The sequence below is a fragment of the Lutjanus erythropterus genome, chromosome 16, assembly GCF_056507025.1.
Source record: "Lutjanus erythropterus isolate fLutEry1 chromosome 16, fLutEry1.hap2, whole genome shotgun sequence".
Taxonomy (NCBI): domain Eukaryota; kingdom Metazoa; phylum Chordata; class Actinopteri; order Lutjaniformes; family Lutjanidae; genus Lutjanus; species Lutjanus erythropterus.
Genome location: NC_139332.1, coordinates 31,538,376 through 31,557,257, shown reverse-complemented (window position 1 = coordinate 31,557,257; position 18,882 = coordinate 31,538,376). Strand labels below are relative to the sequence as shown.

Genomic DNA, 18,882 nt, shown 5'->3' with positions numbered 1-18,882 from the left:
TCATCAGAGCATAGAGTCTGTATATTTATCATCAGAGTGCCTCATCTTTTCAGACTGCCATCTATTACTTTGCACTTTCATTCAGTCGTAGTTTGTTTTATTTTCCACACAAAAAAACATGGCTGAACACCCTCGTTTTTTAAAAAAAGTATTTAATCCCTCTTACAATTTGCATAACTACTTACTTATATTATAAGCAGTAAAAGCATTCATTAGAAGGATATTAAGTGTTTCATTGGCTAGCTTCACTAATCTGTAATGTAAAAATAACATGTACTATTAGAATAAGGTATCTGGCAGCTTGCCACTAACAGAGTAAATTTAGTGATTTATCTGATATTTTTATTTGAATATAAACACATAGAACTGTGATATAAAGCTGTTTTATTATTTTCCTTTACCCTATTGGTCATTATATCTACATTACTGGTGAGTATTTATCAGAAATCTCATTGTGGTAAAAATTTTGTGAAAACACAAATAGTCATCCCTACAATTATAGCTATATCAAAATGGAAGTATGTGGCCAAAAACATTGTGATATTTGATTTTGTCCATATCACCCAACCCTAACGGTATGTTATTGTCAAGAAAATTAGTATATCAAGATATGTATCTTTTATTGTATATCACAAAATAGCCTAAAAATATCAAGATATTATTTCTAAGCCACATCACCCAGTCCTCCAAACATGTTAAGCCTTGATTTTTTATGTTAATATTAAACTGAGTGTTGCTCTTTCTTTGGCCTACATCCACTGTTAAGTCATTTTAAATTTGTAGTTGTTTTCCTTTGTGAAAGCCGGAGCAGCAAACCTAAGCAACAGCTACTTCGAACTTCATCTCCCAGGTGGCATTGCGCGCGGTCTGTTTCTAGGTGTCTAGCAACGGCTATCAGCCCAGACAGCCGGCAGCAACGGGAGCGGTATTTCTTGGTGTGTCTTTCCACGATTATTCGCTGCCGGGTGTTCATAATTAATAGTCGCTTGGCTGAAAATAGTGAAAAAAACACCCTGAGCCCTGCACAGAGATATGAGCGGCAGCGGGCGGCCCAGAACCAGCTCGTTTGCTGAGCCGCCAGGTGTGCCAGGAACCACCGCTGCGTCCGCTGGATCAGCCGCTGCCGTGGGGAGCAGCACAGGAAAGACCGGGGTCCCGCAGGCCTCTGGCAGCAGCTCGTCGGGATGCTCGAACCTTAAGCTTGCCAGTAAGTTATAATTACCTATCTAGACGTTAAAATGTATGCTGTGCTTTTACCTCAAAAATGCACGCCAGTGTTATGTGTCACTACCCAGAGGAAAGTCGTAATCGCTGCCCTGTAGCGGTAACCAACTTGCTAGCGTGCTAACTAGCTAGCTTGCCTGCTAACGTTAGCCACTTGTTTTGTATGTTACTAGTTCCCCGTCCGGCCGAAGGATGTGTTTATCCTTACTGGTGTCATACTAAGCAGCTGGTTGGTCATCACTTTAACCCGGTGTAACGGCAGCTAAATTAATGCATATTCAGATTTATTAATGTTGATTTTCAAGATGTGGATGTGTTTGATTTTACTGTGGTCAGTGTGCACCAAAACGAGCTCTGTTGTTCTTTGTGGCCAAGCTGGACTCAAATACCTAAGCTTGAGTGCTGCATTCATGGCTCTTTTTGTGCGGCATCAGTTATCACTCTGGTTCGCCTGTAGAAGGGTCAGGGCGGCAAGTTGCTTTTTCACCAAGGTCACCTGTGGGGCAAAGGCTTAGCAGCAGGTGGCCGACGCCTGGAGGATGCAAGAGATGGGCTGTCTGCTGGGATGCCAAGGAATAGGTTTTCTTCTGTTTGAGATGGAGTTATCGTATGCCCCTTAATCACTGTAGTGACAGGTGTAAGCAGAGATGTGTGTGTGTGTGTGTGTGTGTGTGTGTGTGTGTGTTAATCCAAACCTTATCATCCATTAGCAAGCAGTAGTGTGTGACTTTGATATTAGAGTTCGAATGGGAGGTCATCTCCAGTTCAAATAGTGTGACCCTTGTTTTCTCGCTCGTCCTAAGCAGCAGCATGGAAACACTGCCTGAGGCCCTTAAAGCTCAAATGTTGCCTTCAGCTGGTAAATGTACTCTTGGATGATTGATGGGTACGTTGTCAGGTTTGGGAGTCCTGGAGGCTATTTCAAGAGGCGGGATTAACCCAGTTAGCCAGATATTTGTGAGAGAGACTGATGTGATTTGACATTTTGAATTACTCGTAAAATTAAACTTGGACATGGAGCATTAAGGCTGTTGTGTTGCCATACCAACTAGCGAAGTGTCATTATGAACAACAGTGGAAGATATTTGATGATGAAATGTTAAAGGTTTCCATTAAATACTCCTCCAAGCATTTAATGGAATGGAAAGTTTAGTCTTTTGCTCCAGAATGTGGTTTCTTTATTAGAGATAGATGCTAATATTTATAAGCACTGGCCCTACAGGCCACCAAACCCCTTAATTTGGAGGCCAAAGTATATTTTCCCTCCTTAACTGTGACACTTGTGCTGCCCATATTTCCCATGAATTGTGATGTGTTGTTCCTGATGAAAAAACAGCTCAAGTTCTCAGCTAGTTGAGAAAACTGGCAGCACACACTACAGGACATTAAGCCACCTTTTGTGTTTCTGGTTCTTCTGATCTATTAAAAGTTTGAGCAGGCCAGTGAACCCATACTTCAGTGGCCCCACCATATCCGTAGCTAGTAAGCAACGAGTCATGGTCATTTTTTTTCATACTCTGTTGAATTAAAAGCCGTGAAGAAATCAGGAAATTTGAGGAATTGTGATGTTGTGTTGGCAAAACCAAGATTTGTGGAACTTTTGTGAGATTTGTGCATGTTGTTTCTTCATTGAGCAAGTTGTACTAACTAATAATGTTTTAAAATGTGACAGTGTTGTGGTTAAGATATGCATAGCTTTTGAGACAAAAAACACTTGATTGCCGATAGGGAAAGATTAGAGTTTGGGTTATACCGATCACTTTCATGAGATTGTTTGCACATCTGGGGTTCCAAATATATTACTGTTTCTACACTGCATGTAAAATATTTTTGTGGACTGTTTAGTTGTAATACGAGGAAGTCCACCATTATTTCTTGCTGAATGAATGAGCCAAAACCAAGCATCACCCAAGTTGCTGTTCATGCTCCCAATTGGTGCTGTGCATGCTCTGGTTGCAAAAAACCAAGATGGCAACTCGACATAATGCTAAACACTAATCTTGAGACTTCAGAACAGTAGTACACAATCCAATGGGTGACGTCACAGTGGTTCTGTCCACTAATTGTGCTGTCAGTGGATAAAATTGGTGGCCACAAGGGTCAACCTACATGGACTATTTCATGGCCACAGGTCATCAGGCCACAGTTAATGGTGAATCCTCCGAGCATATTCATCTATTCTGAAAGTGAACTTAGTCTGGGGATCAAACTTTAACTTTGCAGTTCTAGCAATTCCTTCTTTTTCAGTTACGCACTGTGAACCTAAACATGAATATAAAACTACTGATCATCAGTCACCCTATTGGCCAAAGTGACAAGTAGATTAAGTAACACATTTTTCACTCACATTCTGAGTGGTTGAAGTACTTGGTAGCAATGGGCAGACCCAGTATATATACAGTTTGTGACACTTGCTTGCATTATAGCAGCTGTTGCAAATGTCCCAAGTAGAAGCTGACAAGCCCAGACATGTCTTGTCATTGAAAGGATGGCGATGCACTGGAATGACACTTGATTATCAATTTCAATGTGATGCCATTTTTGCCAGTGTAGATCATTTCCAACAGATTTTATCACACTGGAATATTTGCCATTTTTCAGCAACACTATCACTTTCTTTTGTAGCATATCAAATTAGCATATCAGCCAGGGAACTGATGATGCCTTCAGGCGACACTTTTGGAGTTGGTCCACAGACACTGCATTAGTGTGTTCAAGGAGTGTGTTGTATATTGTTAATATATTACAACCAAGACTTTATAACCAAGAGGATTTGAAAATAGGACTTGCTGCCACAAATCAGAAAACTTCCCCACATCCCAGTATAATTACCATAGCTGCTGTGACAGTGTCCAAGTACTTGTTCCATTATTCACTGTCTGTGGAGCAACTCCAGGATTTGTCTGTGGGTGACATCATCACCACGGTCTGTCTCTTTAGAGCATAAAGAGAAATTCACAAATTAAACTGAGTAAATATTACTGAAAACATTGTTGTTTTAGTGTGGATTTTCCCTTTAATCAAACAGAATCTGTGTGATGAATCATTGTTATCTCACTGCGAATCACTACAGAGACAGTTAATGATAAAAATCATGTGAACAGCACAGGGATGATGCCTTCACAAGACTGTTTTTGTCCACAGTTGCTTTATGTAAATTTTATGTAAACCAGCTCACTGTTCAGAGTGACATAACCATGACCCACTGGGAAGCGGACATTGTGTTGACTCTGTGGTGGACTGTCACATGAGGACAATATCGCCAAACAATAGAGACTTGATAGAAACCTCACACTTACACCAGATGTTCTCCCTACAGAGTAGATGGCCTGGTTAGATTTTGGAAGATCTTGCTGCATTAAACTGCATATTAATAAGGTAAACTTAATTCTCTTGAAGCTACTTTGCTTTAAGATGTGGAGTTCATCTAAGTGCAGTGTGTTTTTGTGAATGAAGACAAGATATTCACACAGGAAATTTGCTGGTTGATGAATTAATAGGAATAGTTTGTATAAGATCTCGTATTTATTTCATATCGAGTTTAAAAACAGCAAATATATAGATATGGGTGTGATAATGTTTGAAAGATCGCATGTTTTACAGGATTATTTTCTCTTGGAGACTCAAGTTTCCTTCTGTGAATGTCAGGTGAATGACAGGAAGCAGTGTGTGACACAGTGCATTGCTGATATGGAAACACCGAACTCAGACACAATGAAACAATGACAGAGTAAGACATTGTCTTTATTATGATAAATTATTGACCTCAGGAAAGTTTCAGACCTGTGGAAGTTGTTTTTCCTGCCCTGATATCTACAACTGTATTGACTGACACATCAGCAAGAAACATGTAAGAGGAGGAGCAGCGTAGATAGTTAGCATACACGTATCCTTTAACCAGCTGTCCTACTTTTAACCTGGAGGGGTGTGCGTGTGTGTGTGTGTGTGAGCATGAGCATGCGTGCGTGTGTGTGCATGCATGCATGCATATGTGTGTTCATTCCTGTCCACAGGGTGAACCCAGTCATTGAGTTAGAGAACCCAGTGACCCGGTCACTCTGCAGCCCTCACAGTTTCAGCTGTAACAGATATCACCAGCAAGACTATTAGATGATCACCAGTATTTTGTGGCTGAGGACAGTTTACTGTGTGTGTGTGTGTGTGTGTGTGTGTGTGTGTGTGTGTGTGTGTGTGTGTGTGTGTGTGTGTGTGTGTGTGTGTGTTCTGCAGTCCTGGCTATAAGAGGGCCATATCACCATATAAGTGTTTTGTCTTGTTTGGTAAACAAAGCATTAAGTCTGTGGACCAGGGTGACAGTGATATAGCACAATGGCAGCTAGATGTCAAAAGGTTGCTCCATTATTTAAGTACAGCAGAGGAAAATGAAATTTCCAGAAACTGGAAACTGGCTGTAGATAGAGGGATGCAGAACTTGGTACCTTCTTTTATTATAGAGTCGACTAGGATTACTTGCTGGTCACATTTCCACACGGGCACCACATGATTGTTCACGTCATGTGCACAGCGACACCAATAGTAACATCACAGCCATATTCAACAGAACTGGTCGCAACCACACGGGCATGCTTGTTGGTGTGAAGAGGAGTGATAGACTCCAAAAACAAGATAAGGGAGGGAGAAACAGAGGAAAGGACATGTGTAGAGGTAGAAAAATTTGAGACAAGACAGGTGGAGAGAAGAAGGGAGAAGAAGGGTGGAAAAAGATAGAGAGGGAGAGAGAAAAGAGGCATAACAGACAAGGCCTGCCAGTAACCTGGAACACTTTTGGAGAAAATGTGGTAATAGTCGATGTTTTATAATGAACGTATAGTTTAATTTTCCATTAAATAATAATTACAAAAATCTATGATGTCAATTATAGTTCTTAGAAATGAAATGGAATCAGCCAAAATTGGAATTGGCAAGTCAGACTTGTAAAGAATTGGCAAAGAAAATTGTAGTCATTGCATCTCTTCTTCCATCTGTTATAAGTCAACTCTATTCACCTCTTTCTCTTCACCCTGAATTTCTCTTTTCAGTTCTTGCACTTTGACACTTCAAACCCTCTCAGATCTCAGGTCTTCATATTGGAACAACAGCAACCAAAAAGCTTTCATGCTTGTCTGATTCCCACAACTTCTTCTGTTCATTACTCGATGTGCTCTCTGTGTTTACACAAAAACTGAAACTATAACTTCTTTCAATGCTTTCATTTCTTTTTCTTTGTAATTGTGCAGTGTATGCGAGCATCTTTATTTCTACCCCAGAGTGCAACTGCATTTGGCTTTCACAGAAATAAGATTTCCCTTTTCAGAGCAGTTCAGTGATCACTGATCGAGACAGCTACAACACACTTTACAAACAGTCAAAAGAAAGACAAGCCAATGAAATATCATGGGGAAGAATTTAGAACATTATAAGACAGTCAGGTTGATAGAGCTGAGGTACACCATCCATGACTGTATTGTCCTCATGTGCACTCATTAGCTTCTCGGCAACAATCCGAGAGTCTCTTAAGGAGGAAGAGGGTTGCATCCCAGATATGCCTCACTGATGAAACAGCACTGCAGTAGAGCCCTGAAGCGTGGATCCCTAATTAGAAAGTGGGGTTTCCAACAATTAAGAGCAGGGCTTTAGGATGAGTAACAGCCACATTGAAGCATTTAGGGTTGGACAGCAAGCTGAGTGCACTCTGCAAATCATCGCTCTCTACTGATTCATTAGAGCACATTGTAGACATGATGATGACCAGGAACTTTTGTCCTTGGAACTCCTCCACAGAGCCCACTTTGACATCAGACAGGCTCATCCTCTCCAGCAGCACTTGAATCTTCTCACATTGTTTCTTAATGGTGGAGTGACGCCAGTGCCAGAGGCATCCACAGAGTTGTAGAGCTTCTTGGCCAGCTGGCAGCAGTGGAGCATGACCTGTACAGCCTCCACTGGGTTGAACCATGATGGGTTGTTACCTTCCCTCATTTCTGTTCCCCAATCTCCACGGAGGAGGAGTGGGAGGCCTTTTTTTCAGGAGGGGTTTCCACTGGCAGAGAGTCTGCTATGATATTGTGGGCTTTAATACATGGTTCGCCCTCGTAGAAGAGATTGCAGGGCAGCATGAACAAAGCACTTTTATATTGACTGCTGGTTCAACTCCTTTCAGTAATCATATTTTGGTTCTCTCAAACTACAACTTTAACCCTTTCGGTGTTTACATTTTGTAACAGCTGAAACAAGATTATTTATGCCACATGTTTAGTCAGTATTTTACCTTTCTGATTTTGTAAATATCTAAACCTTCTGCAGATACAGTATATGCATTAAAACTTTAAGGCTGAAGACACGTTTTAAGGGTAAAGTATAAGAATGTTGTTGTGTTGAGTTGCAGTAGAGGTATATAAAGTTATTTATCAGTATGATTATGTTAACAGGACGTCACCAGCCTGTGCTGTGGAAGTACCACAGTTTTGTGCTCAGTCTGTGTGGAGACAGATAATAGCTTTGTGCTTTTCCACTGCATTGGTGAGATGATAGCATGAGCTGTACATGGACTGGACCCTAAGACACCCAGAGTCGACATGCATTTTGCTAGTCAAATTACTACGCTTTCTTTTTTTTAATCTGTGTCATCATACATAGAACAACACAGGAGCAACAGCATGGCAGACTGTAAACCTCACAAACCAAGGCTTGTCTGAAAATGACCTAACCGCAGAACTAACAGTGATGTAAGGAGAGAAGGGTGATGGAAAAACAGCGCAGCATAACTCATTTCTGTTTGCCTCTCTGACGCCCTGGTGCTGACTGTCAGTGAAGTCGGCTTAACTACTTTTGAACCAGACGCTGGTGCAAACTCCTCTGCTGCCGCCCAGTGTGACTGACTGTGTGACTGTCAGCTGCCTGGCAGGAGAGGTGCTCTGTGCCTCGCTGATATTCTCCAGTTCATTTTGGCTGATTTCTGATGCCAATACTGATAGATGCTCATATTTTTTCCACCTATTTGCAGAGAACGTCAAGTCTCTCCTGTAGTGGAATCAACATGTTATTTTAAATTACTCATTGTGATGGGCCACAGGCAGATGCTTTTCAAAATGTACATATTCACTGTGTAGAATAATACAACTGTCTGATGATTTTTTTTACGCCGGCCTTTGTTGATCTTTGTTTTTAAGATGGAAAATTAAACTTGTAGTGTTAAAGAAATGTGATTCAGCTTCCTCTGAACAATCATTGCAAATAACAACTTGGAACCAAAAAAAAATAAAAAGCACATGAAAAATTGGTATACCAAACATGGACTCCCCACTGAGCTGGGTCCCGGAGAAGACACACAAAAATGTAGAAACTTTTAATTGTGTTGTTTAAAAGAGATATGACCCAGCACTAAGCTCCAATGGTTTTATCATACTGCAGAAGTTTTGACCATACTATGAACCTTGAAGACTCAAACACCAGGGCACCACAAGAAGTTTTATACTTAGGCAGAATAATTTTTTTGTTCAGCTTGTCATCTGCCATCTCTGAGGTAAAAGTAAATTAGTAAAATGTTACAAAGGCACACACTACAAGGTATTACACCTGATATGTTTGCCTGCTTGTATGTGATTGACCAGCGCATCACAATGCTTGACGATAAAACAAAATAATCCTTATATAGCAGGCTGTTATCACTTAAAACAGTTTATCAGGACATAAAGAAAAGGTTGGCCTATTTTTGGGTTAATTTCCAGTTTAATTAGTCAGAGTGTCTTGAACATGAACTCTACCATTTCTTTCTGTGTCTGTAGAGGCTTCTTAAAGTTGACATCCATTCATTTGTCATTAACCTAAATATTCAAAAGGCCAGTGGAGAGACGGCCCAGATGTTAAGGCTGGCTACAGCAAGTGTGCCGGGTTGAATTTCAGTGGTATTGTTTGGTTACTTTGTGAAGCGGCTTTACATTATTACCTCTTGTAAAAAGGACCCACTGGAGCCATCACAAGTTTTAGCACAATAAAGCAATTAACAGATTACCTGCTATGACTCATAAGTACAGTGTTCTGCTTCAAACCAAAGAGGAGATTACAAAATAGGCTTTTGATATCCCTATTTTTGCCCTGGTAAAGTGACTGAATCATAACTTGTATCCTCTCACCTCATATTGATCCTGTTCCTGGTTGTTTCCTAGGAGACAGCGGGAAGGTGACGACAGTTGTGGCCACACCAGGTCAGGGACCGGACCGCCCACAGGAAGTCTCTTACACTGACATCAAGGTGAGCAAATCAAACCAAGACGCAACATTGTCATTATAAGAAGAGCTGTCTTTGTATGTAGAATTAATTACAGGTTAATTACTTCATCTGCTACTGTAACTTTTATCAGACAGTGTAGACAGTGGCTTCAGTATCTCTGCCTGAAGTTGATATGGTTGCTGATCAATACCAGTGGCTCTGTAATTATTTTACCAGGTGCTGTGGAGATTTATGGCTTTCAAGGCTCACTTTATAGCCTACTTTCTGTTAGCTATCTTGCCTCTGTCCGATCTGAAAATATGACATAATTGTGTCAGCCACAGGCCAATGAAATTACATGGGATGAGATTGGTGTTGCATTGAGCCAGAGACTTGTTCGTACCTTTGCAGCTCCTTCTGGTGGTTTCTTTTTATCACTTCTATCACTGTTTATTGCCTCTGTGTGTAAACATACATTTATCACAATTTTTATCTCAAAGTCAATAGTCTTATGGTTCTGGCTTATCAGAAATATTGTCCCTTTTCCAATCTCTGCTGCAGTTGAAAGATATAAAGGTGTCATATAAAACTTACCTGATATATTTTGTTGTACTATTTTATGTTAAATAATCACAAGGATTAAACTGTGATCTATCAAGTCATCTATCAGTTTGCATAATAGCCATTTTATTTTCACAGCTCTTCTACAGTGTCTCTTTTTATTGTTTGTTCTGTAAAATAGCAGATAATTGTGTAAAATGTCCACCACATGGTGTCTAAGGTGGCATCTTGCAAGCAAGTTGCTTGTTTTGTTTAGTCCAAAAGCCAAAGATATTTAAACTATTATCACAGAAGACTAAGGAAACCAAATGTTAACATTTGGAATCTGAATGGAAGATTGAAACTTTTTGGGCATTTTTGCTTCACAGTTGGCATTTTGGCAAGATTAGACTAACCAGTTATCTGAATTTTTGCCATTTCACTTTCTGACTAAGCAATGCTGCTGCAACAGAATGAGATTTTCACTGTTTGATAACTGTCTCAAAAATAGCACAGTATTACACAATTATTATAATTATCAATTACTATGACACCCAAACGCAGAGCCACCTAGTGGCTGTAGAGAGAAAACATATACGCTGAGGCCTTGTTTTATTGCATCAGGCACCCAGAGAGCTATTGCCTATCGCACAAGATTCATGCAATTCAATACAATTTGTACCCGCGAAGTAACCAAACACTGGGAAAGAGTTGTATCCTGTACCCATGCAATAGCATTTTGAGTGCTCAGAGTGTTAAAGCATGGCCTCTGTTTATATTTTCTTTCTCTCTGTGACCACTCCCGGACTCCATACTTTTTTATTGTGGTTGAACAAATGTTTTTTTAATAATTTTACCAACTATTGGTGACAAATGACACTTTAAATGACACTGTGTTTTAAAAACAATACAATCCATCATTCTTCAAATAAGACTAACACAATAGAATTTAAAATTTTTTAAATCACTAGTACAGTAGAATTCAATACCGTATATTATCAAATATATATGGTGTGGGAACCATCAGTTTTCATACCAGAGTATACTGCTGCAACCCTACGTAATGCTCAGATTATAATTTAATTTAATGCATTTGATTAATTTGTCTCTAAAATGTAATGAAAGTAATGAAAAAAATAACATTTGCTGTTGGTGAGAAACCTAATGTTGCTTAATGCTTAATGTTGTGTGTATCTAATAGTTAATTATTTGGTCCAGTCACACTATAAAAGTGGATTTAGCATAAACCTGCCTTTGCTGTGCACTGATGAACACAGCTCTTTTGGAAACATGGGAACGACTGACTCTTCCCCCAAAACCAATATCACTGTTTGCTGCTGACCTACTTTTAAAAGGTTGCTCCAGTTCAGACACTGAAAATGAACATAAACTAAGTTGTTACAGAAGTTATTTTTTGGACTTGTGTAACTCCATTTTAATGCTCTGTTATTGTCGCTGGACTGACACACATAAGCTCAAATTGTTTTGTCAGCAGTCAGAAGCTACATTAACCTTCATAAATTATATCTGTATTAGCACTTCTCCTGATGAGCTGTCATTGATTTCGTCAGTCCCAGTGTCTGACCGATTGCCCTTTTGTGAAAACCTTTCAGGTGATTGGCAATGGGTCATTTGGTGTGGTGTACCAAGCTCGCCTCATCGACAGCCAAGAGATGGTGGCCATTAAGAAAGTTCTGCAAGATAAGAGGTTCAAGGTAGGATTATGATACAGTGACTTCTCTCCATATTCTCTTATACATTGTGATCTAAACTTTCCTTGTTGTGTTCTTCAAGCAGACTTTGTCTTCCGTGTGGTTTGTTTTGGAAATAATTTTCAGAACATTAAGTTTGGTCTTGATAGAGATATGTATGTCATTCAGTTAATGTGTGAAGGATTTCCCTGTCTTATAAAATTCTTCTAATGCTTGCTTCATTTTCATGATTATGCACCTATGTTTGTGTGTTTTCCTGTATTTGCAGAATCGGGAACTACAGATCATGAGGAAACTGGATCACTGCAACATTGTCAGACTACGTTACTTCTTCTACTCCAGTGGTGAGAAGGTAGAACCCTTTTTTTTTTTTAATATAATTTGTTCTTTCCGAAAACTAGAATGTGGTCAAACAAACTTTTGCTAGATCACCATATTCACACATGCTTATCTCACAGTACCACAGTTTCAGGAGTTTACAGGAAAACAGAGGAAATGGTGTATGCACATAAAAGATAAGATTACTCAGATTCTGCGAAACAAGAAATACCCCAAGTCTAAAAAAAGGGAAGCAGTCAATTTCTTGAACTGACAAATATAGAAACACTTCTGAGTGTAATATTGCATAAATAAATTACTGGAAAAGAGATTCTCTGTGTGTCTTTAATAAAAGGAAAAAATTAACTGACTTGTAGATCAACAGTCACAGCAGGCAGTTTGTTTGTGAATTAATGTTGCCTCTTCCCACTATGAAATTATGTGTTAACTGTAACAATGTACAGGGCTTGTAAACTTAAATTAAAATAATACATGTGTATGTATGGATATATTAACACAATGATTTCTCTCTCCCTCTCTCTGTGCCCCGTGCTCTACAGAAGGATGAAGTGTATCTCAACCTGGTGCTGGACTTTGTCCCTGAGACGGTCTACAGGGTTGCCAGGCATTTTAACAAGGCCAAGAGCATCATTCCTATCATATATGTGAAGGTAACTTTCTTTTTTTCCCCTACCATTAAGATATTTCTGTGTGGTCTAATTATAGATGTCTTTTGTGCAAGTCTTTGGAATGGGTTCTTCCTAAACATTTCACAAGAAAAGATCTCCACACTGGGAATGCCATGGTGATGAAATTTTCCCACTGGTTAATAATCTTGTGAAAATTATATCATTATCATCTCATTTTTACACGATTTGTGAATTTATGATATGTCATTGTTTAGTATGGCTGTAATGTCAGCTCCTTTTCAAGGCTAGTTTGGTTTAGCTAAGTTAGCCTTATCATTGACAAATAAGAACCACCCAGTACATTCATTGTAATGTATTTAACAACATAATACTCACTTTTTTTTGCCTGCCCAGACCCCTTGACTACTTAATTACCATTCTGGTGGATTTTAGTCTGTCCAACTGTATCTAGTTGTCAAGCAACCTCAGACTATGATTAGCCTACAGCGCTGCGTTTGAATTCTGATTTAAACGATTTGGTTTAAAATGATAGATTCGCCGTCCAACTAAGTATTGATAACATGCTCAGAGGGTGGGGGTTGTGGGCAAGTGATGTAATCAGTGAATGCCCAAACAGCATGTATCTACCTAACACCTACCACCACAGTAAGCCTGCTTTACACCACCAATCTGAAACTTACATTGTGTTGTCTTTTTGTTTGTTTCCGTACTAATACTGTTGAGCACTCATCTTGTTTTGATCTTTTGTTGTGACTTTCGCAGGTGTATATGTACCAGTTGTTTCGCAGTCTGGCTTATATCCATTCCCAGGGTGTGTGTCACAGAGACATCAAGCCCCAAAACCTGCTTGTCGACCCAGAGACTGCCATCCTCAAGCTGTGCGACTTCGGCAGGTGAGCTGCACGAACAGATTTCTCACACACACAGACTGAGGATTTAATAACAGCTAAATCAAGAGCTGTAGCATGTGTCTTTGTGCAGAAAAACAGAATTAAGCATCTCTTTATCTGTCCAGCTTATGTGACACTGCAGATAATGTGTGAAGGTGTGAATTAACCATTTCAAAACAGCCCAATAGTTTCATGGGACTGTATTCAATATGGCAGATTTTGTCCTACTTTTTTATCCTGAATAAGTTTATTTGGGTTGTGGACACTTTCACACTGGTAGGTAAAAAATGTCTTGTGAGAGGAATAACAGCAAGCCCCTCCATTCTTGAAAACCATTTCCTCCACAATACTTCACACATTTAATTCCTTGACCGACCCTTGGACCCCAGTCATTTTGTGCTGCAATCTTTATCATTTAATTTGATTTCTTGTGTTTCCCCAGCGCCAAGCAGCTGGTCCGCGGTGAACCCAACGTCTCGTATATCTGCTCACGGTATTATCGCGCTCCTGAGCTCATTTTTGGTGCCACAGACTACACAGCAAACATTGACATCTGGTCAGCAGGCTGCGTACTGGCCGAGCTGCTGCTCGGGCAACCCATATTCCCCGGCGACAGTGGGGTGGACCAGCTAGTAGAGATTATCAAGGTGAGTGTCTCTATCTATATATGCCTTTTGGACTTCCTTGTTACAGTGGAGATTTTAGCTTGGCATGTGCTTGTGGATGTGCTCAGACATTATTTTGGATTGATGTATTGGTATCATAAAGGACTGATGCCTACATTATATACCTTCTGAAGAATACTGCTCATACTCCTCGTACATTTCATTTCAGGTGCTTGGAACTCCAACAAGGGAACAAATCAGAGAGATGAACCCAAACTACACAGAATTCAAGTTCCCTCAGATCAAAGCCCATCCATGGACCAAGGTAAGTAAACAATGTTTTGAGAATCTGAACTGTCAGGTAAAGCATGTAGTATTGGGCCCTGCCCCTCCATTTTGCACATGGCCCCATAAAATAGGGTGTCTGCAAACAGAGCATTTTCAGATGCAGACTCCAAACTGAGGGTTGATAATGGTAGAAAGCAACAGGGTTTAATATAAATATGTCTGTATAGATCCAGTACTGTAATCACATATTCATTTTGTATAATTCCTCTCTTTGATATAACATATGGTATGCAACTTATTTTGTCCGTTTTTGTGTGAGGGAACTCTGCAAAGGTTTTAAATTTCTATGTGTGTGTCAAAGCATTCCTCTAGTGAGGTGTTTGTTCCAAAAATTGACATGCCTTACACCAGTTTAGCAGAACAAAAGTAGAGAGTTCCTGTAGATGTGCTGTTGCCCACGCAGTCTATTTAAATCTGTGAGTTGAAGTGTTTTAGTGTCCTCCTTCTGAACGTCGATTAACCCTGACACCCTAAGAGTACAGAAACAATGTAAAACTAAGAGAAGTGGCCCTTCAACATTTACTATAAAGTGGATAGCTTTGTACTCCAAAAACTGCTTTTGTAGATGCAGAACACCTCTATAAGGGCAGGTTGCAGGTTTTTTCTCTTTTTTTGAGGTTGTACATTTACCACACGTTTGCTAAAATAAATCACTTAATGTAAATAGAACATCAGAGTGTCATGTTAACCTCCACTTTGAGTAATGCAAACGGTTATACAAATTCACAGTTTACTTACTGGTGTGATGTCAGTGATACTGGGTGTAAAACCTTATTGATTATTTAGAATTTGACATGACAGCAAACTACAGACGACACTGATGTTAGAAATTGTCTAGTGTGGATGTCATTTTAGCAGATACTCGGTCTTATAATGAAACTCTTGTTGTTCGTCAGGTGTTTAAACCTCGCACCCCTCCAGAAGCCATCACTCTCTGCTCCCGGCTGCTGGAGTACACGCCGGCCTCACGGTTCTCCCCGCTAGAGGCCTGTTCACATGCCTTCTTCGACGAGCTGCGCCAGCCCAACACACGACTGCCCAGTGGCCGAGAACTGCCCATGCTCTTCAACTTCAGCCCCACAGGTACATACAGATTCAAGTTTAAATGACTGAAGGGTTAAGATTTAGTTAAGCACCACACCGATAAGTGATTTTTTTTAATCAGTTAGAAAATTGTGTCATGCTCATCACCATCTGTTTAATGAAATACAATCAGTCCGTGTGTCTTGGTTTGTTTTGGATTATCGCTGTGACCTCAGAGGAGGTGCAATTAAAGCAGCTTACACTATCCTATTGTTGTGTGACACTGTCCTCTTGATATATGACTCATCATTAAATAAAAACTCTGCCTTTTATTTTCTGCAGAGCTGTCAATCCAGCCCCAGCTGAACTCAACCCTCATTCCTCCTCACGCTCGTTCTCATACATCTGCTTCCGCCCACGGTGGGAAACTCTTATTTCACTATTATAATTTTATTGTGAATATTAATTTCATGGTTTTGTTTAATGGTTTTTGTGGTGGCTGAAAAAAAACAAGGTTTGGCGTCAAATGAGTACTACTTTAACAGATTTTTTTATATTTTGTTATTATGACCTCACTTTTAATTATCTGGTGAGTGTAAGAATTTCAGAGTAAAAAATGCTGTTCTGTTTTATTAGTTTTAACTGGTGATACATTTTGTCCCAGAGGAATATTGTGGGTTGGAAATTGGATAATAAAAAATCATTTTAAATGGTAACGCTAAATCCCCCTCGTAAAATACTGCACTGTGAATTGCATGGAATATGAAATAAGTGGCGCAGTACTCATTAATTACACAGCAAATAGCCATATACATATAAATGTACACACACACACACACACACACGCACACACGTATATACACACACATACACACATGCATACAGCAGATTATTTGACAAACACTAATATAAATCTATTTTATTTCAAGGAAGAATAATATACATGGTGTAATCAACAATTCTCTTATCAGAAATGTTTTTATTTGTCTAGTCTGGTTAGTAATGAGTATTTTTTAACACAAGATGGCAGTATTTGGCATGAACTCAATATCTGTCATGACTTAAATTGATGTGAAAAGCTGGTCTTTTATTTAATACCACATTTCTTAATGGACACACTGACCAGTGGAAATACAGACTGGATATTAACAGTATTGGCTCGAGTTCAAGGACATCCTGATAATAATCAATCACACTTGTCCAAAACTAGTTTTTGGAAAAAGACTTTTTGAAGATGTGCAACACCTTTAGAGTCCACGAGTCCAAAGATGAGATAATTCTCATACTCTCATACCTTGAAAGCCTTGAAACCTTTATGTTTTCAGTTATAGCTGTGAGCCCAAACTATCCATTTCCTCAACTCCTTTCAAAAGGATTATCTGAATTTTTAAATATGTAACAACCCTTACTTTTTCAAACATCTACAGATAACAATGCATTGTAAACTGGGTTGGAAATTAACTTTTTAAAAAGTGTTCAAATTGGAAAAAATATGAGGTTGTGCTAGCATGAGCTCTACCCTATGTCACACACACACTTACACACTGTCGTGGCATTTGAAATAAAATTGTTCATAATGAGAAGTGTTTACTATGAGATATGTTTAGTGTGTGTGTGTTTACAGTGTGTGTGTTTACAGTTCTGCATTTATTGATTAAACAGTTAGAAATTAACAAGAAAATGTAACTCAACCAGTGACTAAAAGAATAATGAAAAGTGATTATGGCCAGACAACCCGCGTGATTTTGATTCTTTATTAATATGTGCAAGAAGTAACTAGCTGAGCTTCCATGGCTGACCAGACTGTGTCACTGAAGTGATGCTGAAATGAAGTTATTATTATTCTTCAAGCCTTGCAAATTCAATATCATGTAAAATAATTTGCTGTCGGGTCTTTTGTGTATTTGACTGTTTTTCTTTTCTTTGCTCCTCTGTCCTTCAGATGGTACCGGTTCAGATTCATCTCAACACAGTTCAGTACCAGGATCTCTTAACAGCATCTGAAGCAGCCTCTCACCTGCCTGCCTGCCAGCCTCACCCTTACCTCAGACGCCCACACACACGCACACGCACACACACACACACACACACACACACACACATGCACACACACTCTACTGCTTTCCTCCATGCTGCTTGCTCTCCTCTTAGATGATCTGTTTTTGTACAGTAAATGCATTGAACAAACAAACAATAGTTCTTTAGCTGCAGGAGATTGTTACACACTCACACACAGAGTTTCGCTGCTGCTCGGGTGGTATGTGAAGGTTCAATAGTGGGGGCTGGTCCTCTGTAATATAACCTTTTTTTTAATCAACATTTTTTTCCTCTTTATATTTGTGTTTATTTATTTGACTAATTGAAAGCATCACGTGATCACTAGAGTTTTGTTTTTTTCCACTTCAGATTATTTTTTTATATTCTTCGGTGTTTTTGCATCCCTGTTAGTAAGGGGTGACCTGTACACTGCCTGACCAAGACCAGAACTGGCCCCAAATAGGTCATCAGGGTAACGGAAATTTTATTCAACTCAGGACGGGAGAGTGGATGCAGGGACTGACGAATTCCTAAATCCTCCAGCCACATTGTTTTACCAATCCAGCCTGATGTTTTTAAATAAAACATCCACGTCTTGCTAATTTACCTGCTTTAGTGTCATCAGTACCAAGTAGCAGTTATCAGTGTTTGGTTGGAGGTGTATTGGATTGCCCCTTACATGAATCATGTTCAGTGGCTGCATTTATACAGCCTGGACTGGGAATAACCACCACGTCTCGTATCCATGTGTTTGTTTCTTGTTCTAGAGAGTTTTGTCTGGTAAAAGAGAGAAATATCCATCTAAAAGCTCACGCCTTTATAAATATGGGAAAGGTCAATCATGGATTTAGGCTCATTTTCAGCTTTTATTAGCGATTGTTTTAAACTAAAGAGGGCAGAGGCGTTAATTTGTTCAAACGACATCCCTCACTCCTGCTTTTGTTTATCACCTCAAAAATTGATACTCTTGAGATACTCCTCATAAATTGAAACCGAACAAACAAATAAGAACCATAGTAGTGAAACTGGAAGTACATTACTGCAGGCTGCCCAGTGCACTGCTTGTTCTCTGTCCTAATAACTAATGATTAAATGAAACCAGCAGAGCTCTGTCTGGATTCCACTCTCCTAGATCTTTACAGCCATAGAAAACATCAAGGCTCCCTGTAAATTCCTTGATTGGACCTGAATATTGATGCTTGTCTTATAAACTAGAACAAGAAATTGTTTCCAGAATTAATGTCCTGATGAAAATAACCAAATGTTCGCCCCTTTTAAACACCTAGAAATGACAGCTTTCACAGGTTTCGCGTGTGTTTCTCTACG

The 18,882-nt window shown here is 39.5% G+C and overlaps 1 protein-coding gene across 1 annotated transcript; it reads left to right on the top strand.

Annotated features, from left to right (window-relative positions):
* Nucleotides 1–851: 851 nt before the first annotated feature.
* Nucleotides 852–18,162, top strand: LOC146313409 (glycogen synthase kinase-3 beta-like). Its single transcript, XM_084739123.1, has 11 exons — nucleotides 852–1,207; nucleotides 9,390–9,475; nucleotides 11,587–11,688; nucleotides 11,954–12,037; nucleotides 12,564–12,674; nucleotides 13,416–13,546; nucleotides 13,986–14,190; nucleotides 14,378–14,473; nucleotides 15,393–15,579; nucleotides 15,862–15,939; nucleotides 17,462–18,162. The coding sequence occupies exons 1-11, from the start codon at nucleotides 1,033–1,035 to the stop codon at nucleotides 17,521–17,523; spliced, it is 1,317 nt and encodes a 438-aa protein (XP_084595249.1). The 5' UTR covers nucleotides 852–1,032; the 3' UTR covers nucleotides 17,524–18,162.
* Nucleotides 18,163–18,882: the final 720 nt, after the last annotated feature.

Coding starts and splice junctions, on each gene's coding strand:
- LOC146313409 (XM_084739123.1), top strand. CDS start 1,033: ATGAGCGGCAGCGGGCGGCCCAGAACCAGCTCGTTTGCTGAGCCGCCA. Junction 1,208..9,389: donor CTCGAACCTTAAGCTTGCCA/GTAAGTTATAAT, acceptor GTTGTTTCCTAG/GAGACAGCGGGAAGGTGACG. Junction 14,191..14,377: donor AGCTAGTAGAGATTATCAAG/GTGAGTGTCTCT, acceptor ATTTCATTTCAG/GTGCTTGGAACTCCAACAAG.